We start from the raw sequence: 12838 nt of genomic DNA on the forward strand, positions 1-12838 counted from the left end.
GATTAAAAGGACTTTGTAATTCTCGTGCGCCTTTCTCAACCACCTAACCGTGACTTTTATATTATATTATATTATATTATATTATATTATATTATGTACAGTGGCCCCAAAAAGTATTTGGACATATTTTCCAAAAAACATCATTTTTTTTTTATTATATATAAAAATATCATTCCAAGTGGCATTTGTTTGTTTTGTTTTTGATTTAAAGTGAAATAATCTGTTTGCAGATTTCATTAAATATTTTATCTAATAGAATAAAATTGTCATTTTTAAACGTGTCTTAAGTGCAGTGTTACTTTTTATTATTTATATCATAGTTTCTTTTTTTCAAGATTTTAAATTAGCCTTTGTTTTTAGTTTTAATTTTATGTAATTCATCTTTGCTTTTGAAATATTTCAGTTTTATTTTTTTGTACTTCGACTTCAATTACATTTTATTTGAGTTAGTTGGCAAGCCAACATTTCAGATTTTTCAGTTATGTTTTAAAAAAAACGTTTTTCAAAAATTATTTATTGTTATTTGCAGATCAAAAACAAACATCTTTGACAGATTGTTTATCAATAACAATACAATGGGTGTTAATGGCATATGAAGGTTATAATAAAGTACTACTGAACTCTTCAAGTGCTTCAGAAGCTGTTGTAACGGTGTTGTGAAAGGCATGAGGACTTCAGCACCCTGGATAGTTCCACATCTTCGTGACGGATTAGACACGCTGCTTTACTGTATATTAGTGGAATATATTTCTGCTGGGTTATGACATATAATGCTTTAAGTCTTGTCCTATCTAATGAATCGCTGAGGACACAGATAACCCTCCCATCACACCATATTACATAATGCATACTCGTTAAAAGAAAGTGAGTGTGAAACCGAGAGAGAGTGTGTGTAAAGCAATATCCACCGCAGCACCAGCTGCCCTGCAGAGAGTGTATTGTCATATGAATAATGAATGATGAGTTAAGTGTGGCTGAAGTTGCCAGGCAACAGTCCCAATGCAAAGTATTTCTGGTAGTCGAGAGTATTTTTGACAACGATAATAGAGAAATCAAGGTCATGCTTTTTCTCCAGTGGATGGTTTATTTTTGAAAGTTAATTTGCTGTATGGACTCAAACATTAAAGTATACAATAATTACTGAACATTTTTACACCATTGTCTAAAGACAGATTTAATAATAATGATCAAACTATTTGGAGTAAGGAGTTTGAGATTGAGTAATCTGCTGTTTTATTCTGGCACTGTTCGGGAAGAATACCTTTTTAAAAAATATCAATTAAAAACATGTTTTCAGATGTTTTCTGAATATGATGGCTATGATTCAGCTTTTATAGCTCAATAAACAGAAAATAAGTTTTAGAAACGCATTAGCTGTTTTGCTTCATGTAGAAACACTAGTTTTTTATGCTCTCATAAATTGTTTTTACGAACTTTCAACAGCCATTACTCTATTACGGTCTTCATTCTATTCTAATATGATGATTTGCTGCACTCAAGAAACATTTCTTATTATTATCATTATCAATGTAGAAAACTGTCTTTGAAAAAGATTCTTTGACGAATCTTTCTCGATGAAACTGATGAAAAGAACAGCATTTATTTGAAAGATAGATGTCATTTTTGGCCACCAGGGGTCGCTAATCTCTTACAATAACAAAGGCGTATATCGATGACGCAAAGCATTAAGCGGAATTATGGATCTTGTCGTCAAGCTGATGGATCTTTTATGGATGAGTGAATATAGAGATGTTTTTAACATGACTGTGATATGAAGCAGGGCGCGATTGCTAATGAGAGACTTATACCAGCGCCACACACAACGCGAGTCCCGCGGATATAAAGGAATAAGGACATTTCATTCTACCGAACTACACGCAAGTGCTGAATTAATACTCACACAGGTCAGTTTATTAGACGAATTAAACTTGAGGTAACGCAGCGCTGTTTCACTTGCTCTAAAAGTTACACTATCACACTAAACGGCATTTGAGTGTGTTGAATGTTGTTAGTTAGGTTGTGTGTCGGCTGTATTAGACTAGCAGTGAGCTAGATCAACATTAGAATAACATACAGATCATATTCTAACATTTCATCATATTGAACTAAAAAACATTGATTAGTTTTATGTAGCCTACATTTGCTCACCTGTCTAATAAAGTACATGCAACACTCGAGTCTCTGTCGAGTCGAAGTTAGTCGCCGACGTGGAGCTCTCGGCATCTCGAATTTTGATCTTCGTTTTAGTCCTCTTTTTGTCTCAAAGTCTGCTTGCCATGGTCCATAATGTTTGAACAAAACAACAACAGCGTGAGCGTCCTGCTAAGCATAACCCAGTTGTTCACGTCTGTCGCTATGGTTTCTATGGCAGTATGAGCGGAAACCGAGGGTAACGCGGATATGACGCCATAGACTGGCGACTCCTCACCCCTGCTGACACGTCCCGCTTCCTTGGTTAAAATCGCAATTTTCTCACGATTTACAAATAGTTGGAAACATTGGGGATATTGTAAGTAATCAACTAAACAAAATATATAACATTGGCCTAGTGGTTTTGGGATATTTTACTGCAAAAATCCAACATATTGTACCTTTAACTGTAACATTTGTTCAATTTTATGTATCTTTGCTGAATAAAAGTATTAATTTCTTTAACATCTTGAGCTAAGCCGGATCCTTTGAACGATTCCAAACTAAAGCGAAGCTGAAAACCTGAAACAGCCGTTGTGTGTCAGACTCAGGCAACAGCAGTGGCGTCTCTTTCCTGAATGAATCAGTCTTTGAAGGAATCGGTTGAGGGGATGATTGAAGGACATTTCGTCAGCTATTGGCGGTCACTGAAAACCTCTGTCTGAAAACACGTAACCGTCACTGAAAACTTCTGTCTCTGGAACAGGCGAACACAAACAAGCGGAGTGATTCAAACAGGGAAAAGTGCTAAACGCCGCTTAGCCAATCCAATTTGAGGACCGGAAAAAAAATGTTGTATAGCTCATATTTCCTACACAAAATTGTAAATCTTTTTGTTATATTGATCTGACTGGGTATCTTTTTGATATTCAGCGACTTGCATGGTGGTAGGTTGTATGATCTACCCGGACGGCTGGGACTCGGAGGAGGTGAAGAGGATGTGTGGGCAGCGGACGGATAAATACACACTGGGAAACTGTACGGTGCGCTGGGCGTATATCCTGGCCATCATCAGCATCATGGACTCCCTCACATTATCCTTCCTGGCCTTCGTACTGGGAAACCGGCAAGACAAACTGCTGCCCGAGGACTTCCAGGTGGAGGGCAAGAAAGGTATGCTATGAATCCAGAAGACTTGAGTGTGTTACTAAATGATTGACAGTAGAAATGAGCAGTGGAGGAAAGACGGGAACACTGCAGGTGCAGCAGGTTTAAAATAGCATCGGTGGAGCAAGCCGGTATCTTGTGTCGTTTTTTTTTTTTTTTTTTTGCAATAACAATGTCCAAAGAGACGTGCTGAATGTGCATATAGGATTTCTTTTACGTCCACAGCAGTTCTCTGTAATCCCAGAACCCACGTCAAGCGTGCAGTGCTAGCAACAAGAAGTGTATTATCCGCGCCGGATGCGTGTGCACCTTTCATTAGTGTGATTATTCACTTGAACAACTCCGCAAAACACTATTTATCATGTCATTCCGGTTCTATTATTCCTCATACACTGAGGTGAATGTTGTTGATAAACTAATATAACTGTTTTTTTCTCTTTAGAGGAAGCATGAAGACTTCTGCACACCATCAGGCTCTACACAGCACTTTCTGCCCATCTCTGAAATATGAAGGACAATAATCCTCAAATAATCCATGTGTCTGTAAAAGGTTGTTACCACCTTTCAGTTTACTTCAAACATTTTTAATATATAAACTTCTTAAATATATTTTATATTTTGAGACCATGGCCAAATTGAGGTATTTTGTTAAGAGCATTTGTTTAAAAAAAAAAAAACACTTTTGAGTTTAGTAAAAATTAAATCAGTAAACCAGAAAGAACTGAGCTGATTTTTATTTACGTATATGGTGTGGACTTTCATCCTCAAATATTTGTAATACGTAAACTCGTTCAGTGGCTTTTTCTGCTAGTTACATGGTTTAGACTAGGGAGAACACACTGCACTTCATTCATACACATGTGAATGCTGGAGACCACACACACAAGCCAATGTGAAGAAGGTTTGGTGAACTTTGACCTGTGAATTTGTATCACGTGTGACCAATAGAAGATTAATCCGGCATAGATCAGGAATGGGCAACCTCAGTCCTTCGGTCCTTATCTCCAACCCTAATCAACACACATGAACAAGTTTAGCATTACGTGGTTAATTTACAACTAAACAAAAGAAAACAACGACTTTATCTCCAAAATATTTTTTTTTCGTGCATGACAGTGAAATTGGACAAACTCTGTTAATTCTTTCTCTGTAAGGAATGTGTGCAAAGGATTGTGGGCGATTGGAGGACACGAACGATACACTTAACGCATCCTTCAAAACAGGCAGAATGAAGAATGTGAAGCGAAGGCTGCCTTCAAACCGAGTCAGCCGAGAGACCGCCTTCCTCTTTAAAAACACATTTAAAAAGAGTGTCATGAAATATTTTCAAGTTACGTGTCGTCTAGTAACATCCTTCACATCCCAGCATGAATGATTTGCTATTAAAGCAGCTATATGTTCACAAACCATTATGATTTAAACAGAAAAGCAAGCATACTATATGCATGATTTGGCATGGCAGCCATTTTGTATAATAAATTACCATTCTCTTACCTAATGCAGCAAAACAAAGTTTTATTCAAATTTTGAATGGATTATATATAGAGCGCTGCCTTAATAATCACCGTCACTCATCTCGATCTCACACAGTTCTGATATAATCAATGAAGCTGACGGCACAATGAATCTCTTATTTAGCCTACATAATGTCACACTTTAACGAGGATTCGTGAGCGTGCACTGGACAAATAATGCGGTGTTTTTGAGCGAAGAGTGGATCCTAACAAACACGTCTGATTTGACCATTGCTTTCATGAGCTCGACTGATGTTGGTGATTGGCTGCACTGCTCAACGCTGCAAAAACACATTGTAAATAGAAGCCTTTGAAAGAGCGCAAACACCAAATCGGTTTTGCTAATATATGCTATTATTATGGGGAAAACTGATCCTAGACCAGTAGTTATGGGCAGCTTTTTCCCTCTGAAAGCAATCAGAAGCAGTCAGTGGGTTGAGTGAGAATATTCAGGCTATTCTATTGGATGCGGACATCCGATTGAGACGCCCTTCGTGTTACGACTCAATCACTCACTCACTCAACCAATTAGCTTAAAAGCTCAGCCACTCATGACTGAATCAAGTCTTTTTGTCTTTAATTTAAATGTTCACGTCTACTAAGAGACCATCACACACGCGTTTCCCCACAATAACAACAAAACATCTATCTTTGTTCAACTAAGGAGAACCCTCTTTCAGTGCCGCTCCGAATCCTTGTGAATCAGAAATGTGCCTTTACAGGAATGCTATTTGTTTTGTTCTTGTAAATGGCATTATTAATATTAAAAATCTATACCTGTGCTATAATCATTCTGTGAGGACATGAAAGCACCAGCTCGCTTTACGACGTAGTCTTCCACGAATTAAAATCAACACGCACTTCATTTATTCAGAAATGAAACGGGACACGCTGTTATTTCGCGATATGAATCAAAATGGCAAAGTTAATCATGTAACACTTTACATTAAGGTCTCATTTGTTACCATTAATGCATTAACTAACAAACTAACAATGATCAATATATCTGTACAGCATTATTTAGCCTGGTTAATGCTAGTTAATAATCATGTTCGTTCACAGTGCATTAACGTTAAGGGTTACAACTTTGGGTTTTAATAATGTATTAATACAAGTATTGTTAGTTTGTTAACTAATGAAACCTTATTGTAAAGTGTTACCGTTAATCTAAACTACAAACACTTTGAAGTCCCAAAAGCCATTTCAAAAACTTTATTTAAAGTTACTACAGAAACAATTTTAGTTCAGTGCTGAACAAGCAAAAGCAGAGAGACATTCATGAAAACAGAGAGCAGAGAAGCAGATGATGTCTGTGAAAAAAGGTCAAACGAAACCGGCTTATCCAAGAGAACGCGAAGGCCTTTCAAAGTTAAACTAGGACTTCATCCAGAGACAAAAACTAATATTGCTTGAAGCAACAAGAAAAAGCATAAAAAGATGCACAGATCATTGCAGATTCATTTCAAGGCATCTCCGAATCAGTGATTCTTAAGCCATTCATTTATAACAAAACTGTACACAAATAATGGGGCTTAAGACTGTACAACACTGATCGTGTGACGAACCAACTCTTTGGTATGAGTATGTACAAAATTTGAAATGTTCTCACTGATTTTAGATTATGTAACTCAAAAAACCTTGATCCCAAAACTCCTCCCTGGCATTCACATATTAAACGTCATTATTACTGTTACACAACGAGTTATTCTAACCATGATAATCCTTTATGGCTTTTGTGACATAAAAATCAAAATGAGAAATTCTAACCTTTTATTTTTCGCCCTTTGTGGTAAAAATACATGGGTGTGTTTCTCCTGCACTGTACAGTAGCTCACATTCAATTCGAAGACACTCAGAACTTCAATAATGTCCATTCATGCTCCCTTCATTCAGACATCGATGTAAAACCCTCTGTGAAGATATGGAAAACAGTTGTGACTAGCAATCGTTTCTTAACACAGTGAAGAAAAACTACAATCAGCTACTGAGTCCGTTTTACTCCAAACACTCTTGCTTTTAAGAAAATGGACACTGTAAGTTGACAAAGTCCAACCTGTTGAGAAGATAAACCAATCCGGCGGACACGTTTCAAACCATCCTGTGATATGACGGAAACTGATAGAAAAGTGATTGTTAGAGAAATCAGCAAGAGCACGGACCACTGAAATGACGGTACGCTCAAATTCTACCCATTACGTAAAAAAGCAACGACGACTTGCAAACTGGATTCAGATTAGATCTGCTTGACCGGACCTTCTCATCCTTGCGGCTAATATCCGCCAGGACACCAGGAACGGCTCTTAAGACAGCGTCTGTCAGTGGTGAGCATTCATGAGTTCAGAGAAGTGCGCGTGTGTGTGTGTGGTTTGGAGGGTTTTGGCCACTAGGAGGCGATCCAGGAGTGACGGAGGCATTCGGCAGCCGTGGCTCTTTTCTCTGGGATGAGGTCTAACATCGGGATGAGGAAGTCCGCGAAATTCTGGGCTTCGTCTCGGGCCCACTCGTACTTTTCCACCAGCACGTCCTGCAAACCCCACGGTTTCAGCTTAGTAATGTGCCTTAGGTCACCTAGCACACAAACAAATAGATGGACACATCCAATTAAAAGTTAAAGTGAGAACTATCAGTTTCAACATTTACGCATGCTCGAAAAAATGTTTGGCCATCCCATTAATGGCAGTGCTGACACACCTCATTAATCAATCTATGACATTCACACAAAGCTACTGAACACTGTGAGCAAGTTTATCAAGTAAGTGAAACACATTAGCTGAGCAATTACTCATGTGACATGTGTCTATTGACAGATGTACCTTTCTTGGTGAAAAATTCCTTGGAATATTTGCCATTCATGATGAGTTTACGAGGAATCTTCCCCAGCAGCTCGATAATCAACGCGATGTGATCTGTTCACAAAAGAAACAGAAAAGATAGCGATTACAACCATGGAACTTTTACAATTATTGACTTGAATTGGTCTGATAAAACTGTCATCTATGATCCCACCAATTTATGTTTGTCCTTGAATTTAGTGAACATGTTTTATTAAGACCTGACATGCCAAGTCCTAATGTACCTGTATATTAAAGAGGACATAATGGGTCTTTCTTTTTATTAGAATTTTTTAAAGAGCGCATATTAAACTGTTTTACAAAGTCTTGATTTTGATTTTTGGACTCTACTAGAATAGGATTTTATGCTTGAATGTTCAAAAAACACATTATTTCCCCCATATTCTCCATTGTTGCGGCTCCTCTCTTCCCAGTCTGTCAGTAACGCTCTGTTTAGTTCCTGTCTCTATGAAGCCCCGCCTTCTGATAAGCACAGTGTGCTCTGATTGGTCGGCTGGACCAGTGTGTTTGGTGAAATGTCAACCTCAGGATATTATGTGAATCAGATTGTGTTTTTTTGCTGTCCAGACTTTCAAAAACCCATCTAGATCAAATCTGGACATCTGGCGGTCTGAACACAGCTTAGAGGACACAACCTCTCCAGCGATTCACCTCCCCAGTGCCACCTCCGTAATGACAGCTCAAATATTACACTGCGCTTGAGAGATGGATGCATTGGGCGTCATTAGTAAACTTGCAATGGCTCTCGTTCAAGTGCTAATTAATAGGCATAGTGTGATTTGTTCTCCCGATGGGACTGTTTGTTCATGTGTTGGAGCTCCAGATTCACTGCGGGTCTGGAGAAGTTGTGTGGGCGGAATCCAAACCATGGCGTTCGTATGGTCGTAAAAACCTGGAAAAGTCATGGAATTTAAAAAAAAAAACTTTCCAGGCCTGGAAAAGTATTAAGTTTCACAAGTTTAACCCTTATTTAACCAGGGAAATCCTTTGAGAACAAGTCTCTTATGAAGGAGCCCTGAATTATTATATCTGAATTAATATACCCTGAATTAATAATATAAAATATCTCTCTCTTATTATGACACGAATGGCTTCACATCAGCACACTGCGTCTGCACTGCACACAGTGACACGACTTTCGCTCCGGTTTCGGGACAGTTGATGGAATCGACACTTGCCCAATCAGTGTTGCATCGTCACAAAAGTTCAGATCATTTGCACATCTATTTAAGTCTGGTCAATTTAAAAATGCAAGTTTTTTTTAAGCGATTCCAAACAATATTTTTAATTCAGTGCTTAACTTTTCTGTGCGCTCTGTCACATCCAAAGTGCGCACACATAAAGCCGCATCGCACACAGCTCGCAAGTACCAAATTGAGTGATATTTTTGTGGCTTAGTGTGCTTAAATGGACAAATACACAATTATCTCAAAATGTCGGTCTTGGTGAGTATCCTCGTAAACAAAGTTGGTTGTGTCTTCAAACGTAAACAGTCTGTTTTTAATTTACAGTGAAACTATTCAGTATTATTTCACATTTGAGTACTTGAATTTTTTTTGGTATTTCTGTACCTGAACACTACTATTAGATCTACCTAAAAAGAAAAACTTTCATTTCTATTTATTCTATGGTATTTATTTGTGCAACTGCTTGTAATTTATTTGTTTTTATTTTTTGACTTTGTAAATTAAATTCAAAATTTGAAATCAAGCTTCCCTGTAAGATATTGTGCAAAAATTACTCCAAAGTAAAAACACATACAGTACATAGAGCGAGCATTTAGGATTTACCTGAGACAATTTTGTAATGTTAAAAAATATATATGTTTTTTATATTACATTATCCAAAACAAAATTCATGCCCTGGTTTAATTGCTAATATTTTTAAAACAAATTTCAATACATTCGGGCATTCAATCGCATGACGTTATGTTCTCTGCGTGTTCTCTGCGTTCTCACAGTCACAGCTTGAATTTATTAAAAATAGCAAGCAATCGAATAGCAATAATAGTCATTCATTTTAGTTAAGATACATGATACATTTAAACATGTTTTTTAATTCTTATTTTGCCAGTATACATAGACTTTCATGGAACATTAGGTCATGAATATTGCCTCTAAAAAAAAAAAGGGAAAGTCATGGAAATGTATTGGTAAAAATGTGTATGCACCCTGGCAACCTGTGGAAGAATAATTACCTTCATCTCTGGAATAATCCTCTCCGGAGTGAGGCTCAAACAGGTAATCCCCTGTCGCCAGCTCAAATGCCTAGAGAGACACACACTTTGAGAAGACGAATGTATGTGTGCGCGGACACAACGTTCCTAGTATCCAATTCTCTAGATGGTAGGTTGCTATCTGAAAGGCCAAGCCAACCTTCTCACCCCTGCCCGAACTGAAGCCGCCACGACGTGACACGACTCTTTCGTTACGCAGCGGGCTTGAAATGCTGATACAGATGGAGTTTAACCTCACTCTGTGGGTCTGACCTTACTGTTCATTACCATAACAAAATATTAAAGAAAATTTCACATTTTGGAATTTTTGGGTAAAACTTGAGTATAGGGTTATTACTTTAGCAACAGGCTAACACCAAACTCAGTCAAGTCTCCACATGGAAAGCTATTTGTGTCATGGAAAGTTGGTGCCTGTGTAGAGTGCTCTTTATAAGGCAGTTCACAGCAAGGCATCTCACTAGGTTTTGCAAGAGAGACTCAAAACCTTGATGTTTTGGAACTGCACACTTCACCAGTGGAGTTTTCTCCCATATATCAAAATCAAAAACAGTGTTTCTTATCTAAAAGTCTTCAAACGCACCATGCAGGCTGTGCTCCAGATGTCAGCTGGGGTCCCGTATCCTGATCCAATCAACACCTCCAGAGAGCGATACTGCCGCGTCTGAATGTCGTCTGTGAAGTGCTTATGCTGATGATGACAAACGAGTTAAATTAGGAGGAACCAACCACTGAAAACATCAGATATCATCATCATCTCAATCAGTAAATGATGACAGAATCTTCGTTCTTGGGTGGACTATCAGAAAACTCCAGACTCACCACCCAGCAGGCGTTTCCCAGGTCAGCGATTTTCACCTGGATCTTATCCGAGTTTAGCGGCTCCAGGGGGTTGAGTAGCAGGTTTCCCGCAGCATTCTTAGCTGCAGTAAAACAGAAGCAGGAGAAAGACGATTTTAGAGTCAATAACACACACACACACATTCTGAGTCGGCTCTTATGAGGTTCAGTGTTTGCTGATTTATAATGCTCTGTAGGATGTTGAGTCTAATAGAAGCGGCTCTCTATTAATCAATATCAGCCATGAAAAATTAGAGCAGCAGAATAAAGACGCTGGAGCACCGGTAACAGGTGAACACCTGTGGTTACACACACACTCAGAGACAGATAGATAGATAGACACAAGATTTTAGTTCTAGGAACGCCTTTAGGGGAACTAATTTAGCTCCTGCTTCAGAGTAGGGTCTAAAACAACACTATAGGAACTACCAGTGATATACGCTGATTGGCCGAATGCACGCGAAACACCAGCACTCGCCATTTTTTTTAAAAGCTGTGTAAACACACTGATTATAGTCTATATATTTACTCCACAATCTAACTCTATGAACATGGAAAACAGTGATAGATGGATCTCTCAACCTTTACGCTGAGGAGAAAATCCAACGCAACTTTGATAACTAGAGATGCACCGATTGATCGGCTGGTGTGACCGGAATCGGCCGATTTTCACGTGATCGGCGACCGGCCGGTCAGTCTGACATAATCCGATTTTATGCCGGTCAAATGCACTCGGGCGCCGCATGATTAACATCGCGCAACATCAGCATCACACGTGCACACGGAACGCACATGTAGGAAACCTTGTGAATTACGGCCGTTTCACACCGCAAGCGGGAGCAGCGCGTTTTATTTTTGTTCGGCGTGCATGTTAATCAACGAGTGCATTCACACCGGGAGCCGGAGCAGCGCGGGAGCGTCGAGCAGGGGCGTCGCGTGAGCAACAGTGAAGCGCGGGTTTCGGCGCATTTTTGCTGCGCTCAATTTAAGTGAAAGCACACTTTTGATGGACAAAATAAATATGATTTCATCCAAAAAGTGCCCAAAATGCACAGAATTTGCATGTCTGGTGTGTTTTAACAAGAACTGAAGTAGGCTAGGCTCTGTCAGAAAGAAAATGAAGAGACAAAAATATTTATAGAAAATTTACCCATTTAAACTTGTTTTTATTATTTCCCAATCGTGTCCCTGCACATGCTCCACTTGTCCTGTTTAGCTTGGCTGGACATGTGTCAGATGAGAGAAGAACTGTTTGAGAAATATAACTCGCCATTGATGTACAAGTGATTGCAATAAGCCTGTGTGTGTGTGTGTGTGTGTGTGTGTGTGTGTGAGAGAGAGAGAGAAATATCTTTATACTGCAAGGCAATATTTATTTTATTTTTATTTGTTATTTATATATTATTTTATTGTCATTACTTGTTTTCATACAGAAGTTTAGTTTGCTAAATATCAAATTGTTTTAGTTGGATATTGGATGTGAAAAGGAAATGGTTCTTCCATAACACTGCACTTTAGATGTGTAGTGATTTCCCACACCAGGAGTAATTTATATAGTTCTATTTTATAGCGATTATCTGTTAAAAAAAAAATTTCTATGCAAAATGTTCTATTAAAGAGAAGATGGAAAATAAATATTTGTGTGTGCTGTAAAGTGGTTTGAAAAAATGAAATCGGAATCAGCTAAAATCGGTATCGGCAGGTCAAACTCAAGGAAAAATTGTAATCGGCCTAGAAAATTGTAATCGGTGCATCTCTAAGAGATATAGACAAACCTATTTAGATAGACACACACAGACAAACAGATAGATAGATAGAACAATAGATAGAATGATAGAGGGATGGATGGATAGATTCATGTATGCTTGCTCAAGTATCTGAAGTTTATCTTGCTGTGACACAATGTTTGATGAAATAGAAACACTCTCTTGACTATGCTTGTCTAACTCTTAGAGAGAAGAACATACACTTATGTGGCTGGGGAACACATCACAACCTCATTACACAGAACAAGAAATGTGTCAGAGCAGCTGACAGCTCTAATAAACTGCTCCTGAGCTCTTGGACAGCTTGGGTCATGCACTTTTTCTGCTGCGGTTTGC

At 38.4% G+C, this 12838-nt stretch overlaps 2 protein-coding genes across 2 annotated transcripts in view; one reads left to right on the plus strand and one right to left on the minus strand.

Moving 5' to 3' along the window:
* Positions 1-3364, plus strand: part of lhfpl5a (LHFPL tetraspan subfamily member 5a) — a 4026-nt gene extending 662 nt beyond the window's left edge. Inside the window, exon 2 of the mRNA XM_056236699.1 lies at positions 3064-3364. Within this exon, the coding sequence (XP_056092674.1) occupies positions 3064-3314 (251 nt within the window). The 3' untranslated portion in view covers positions 3315-3364. The remainder of the gene's footprint in view (positions 1-3063) is intronic.
* Positions 3365-6008: 2644 nt separating this feature from the next.
* The window catches only part of srpk1b (SRSF protein kinase 1b), a 55914-nt gene continuing 49084 nt past the window's right edge, over positions 6009-12838 (minus strand). The window contains 5 exon segments of the mRNA XM_056236690.1: positions 6009-7379; positions 7625-7717; positions 9861-9930; positions 10480-10587; positions 10719-10819. Coding sequence (XP_056092665.1) covers positions 7195-7379; positions 7625-7717; positions 9861-9930; positions 10480-10587; positions 10719-10819 — 557 coding nt within the window. The 3' untranslated portion in view covers positions 6009-7194.

Source organism: Rhinichthys klamathensis, unplaced genomic scaffold (genome assembly GCF_029890125.1).
Source record: "Rhinichthys klamathensis goyatoka isolate OS25496 unplaced genomic scaffold, OSU_Roscu_1.1 h1tg000461l_1, whole genome shotgun sequence".
NCBI lineage: Eukaryota > Metazoa > Chordata > Actinopteri > Cypriniformes > Leuciscidae > Rhinichthys > Rhinichthys klamathensis.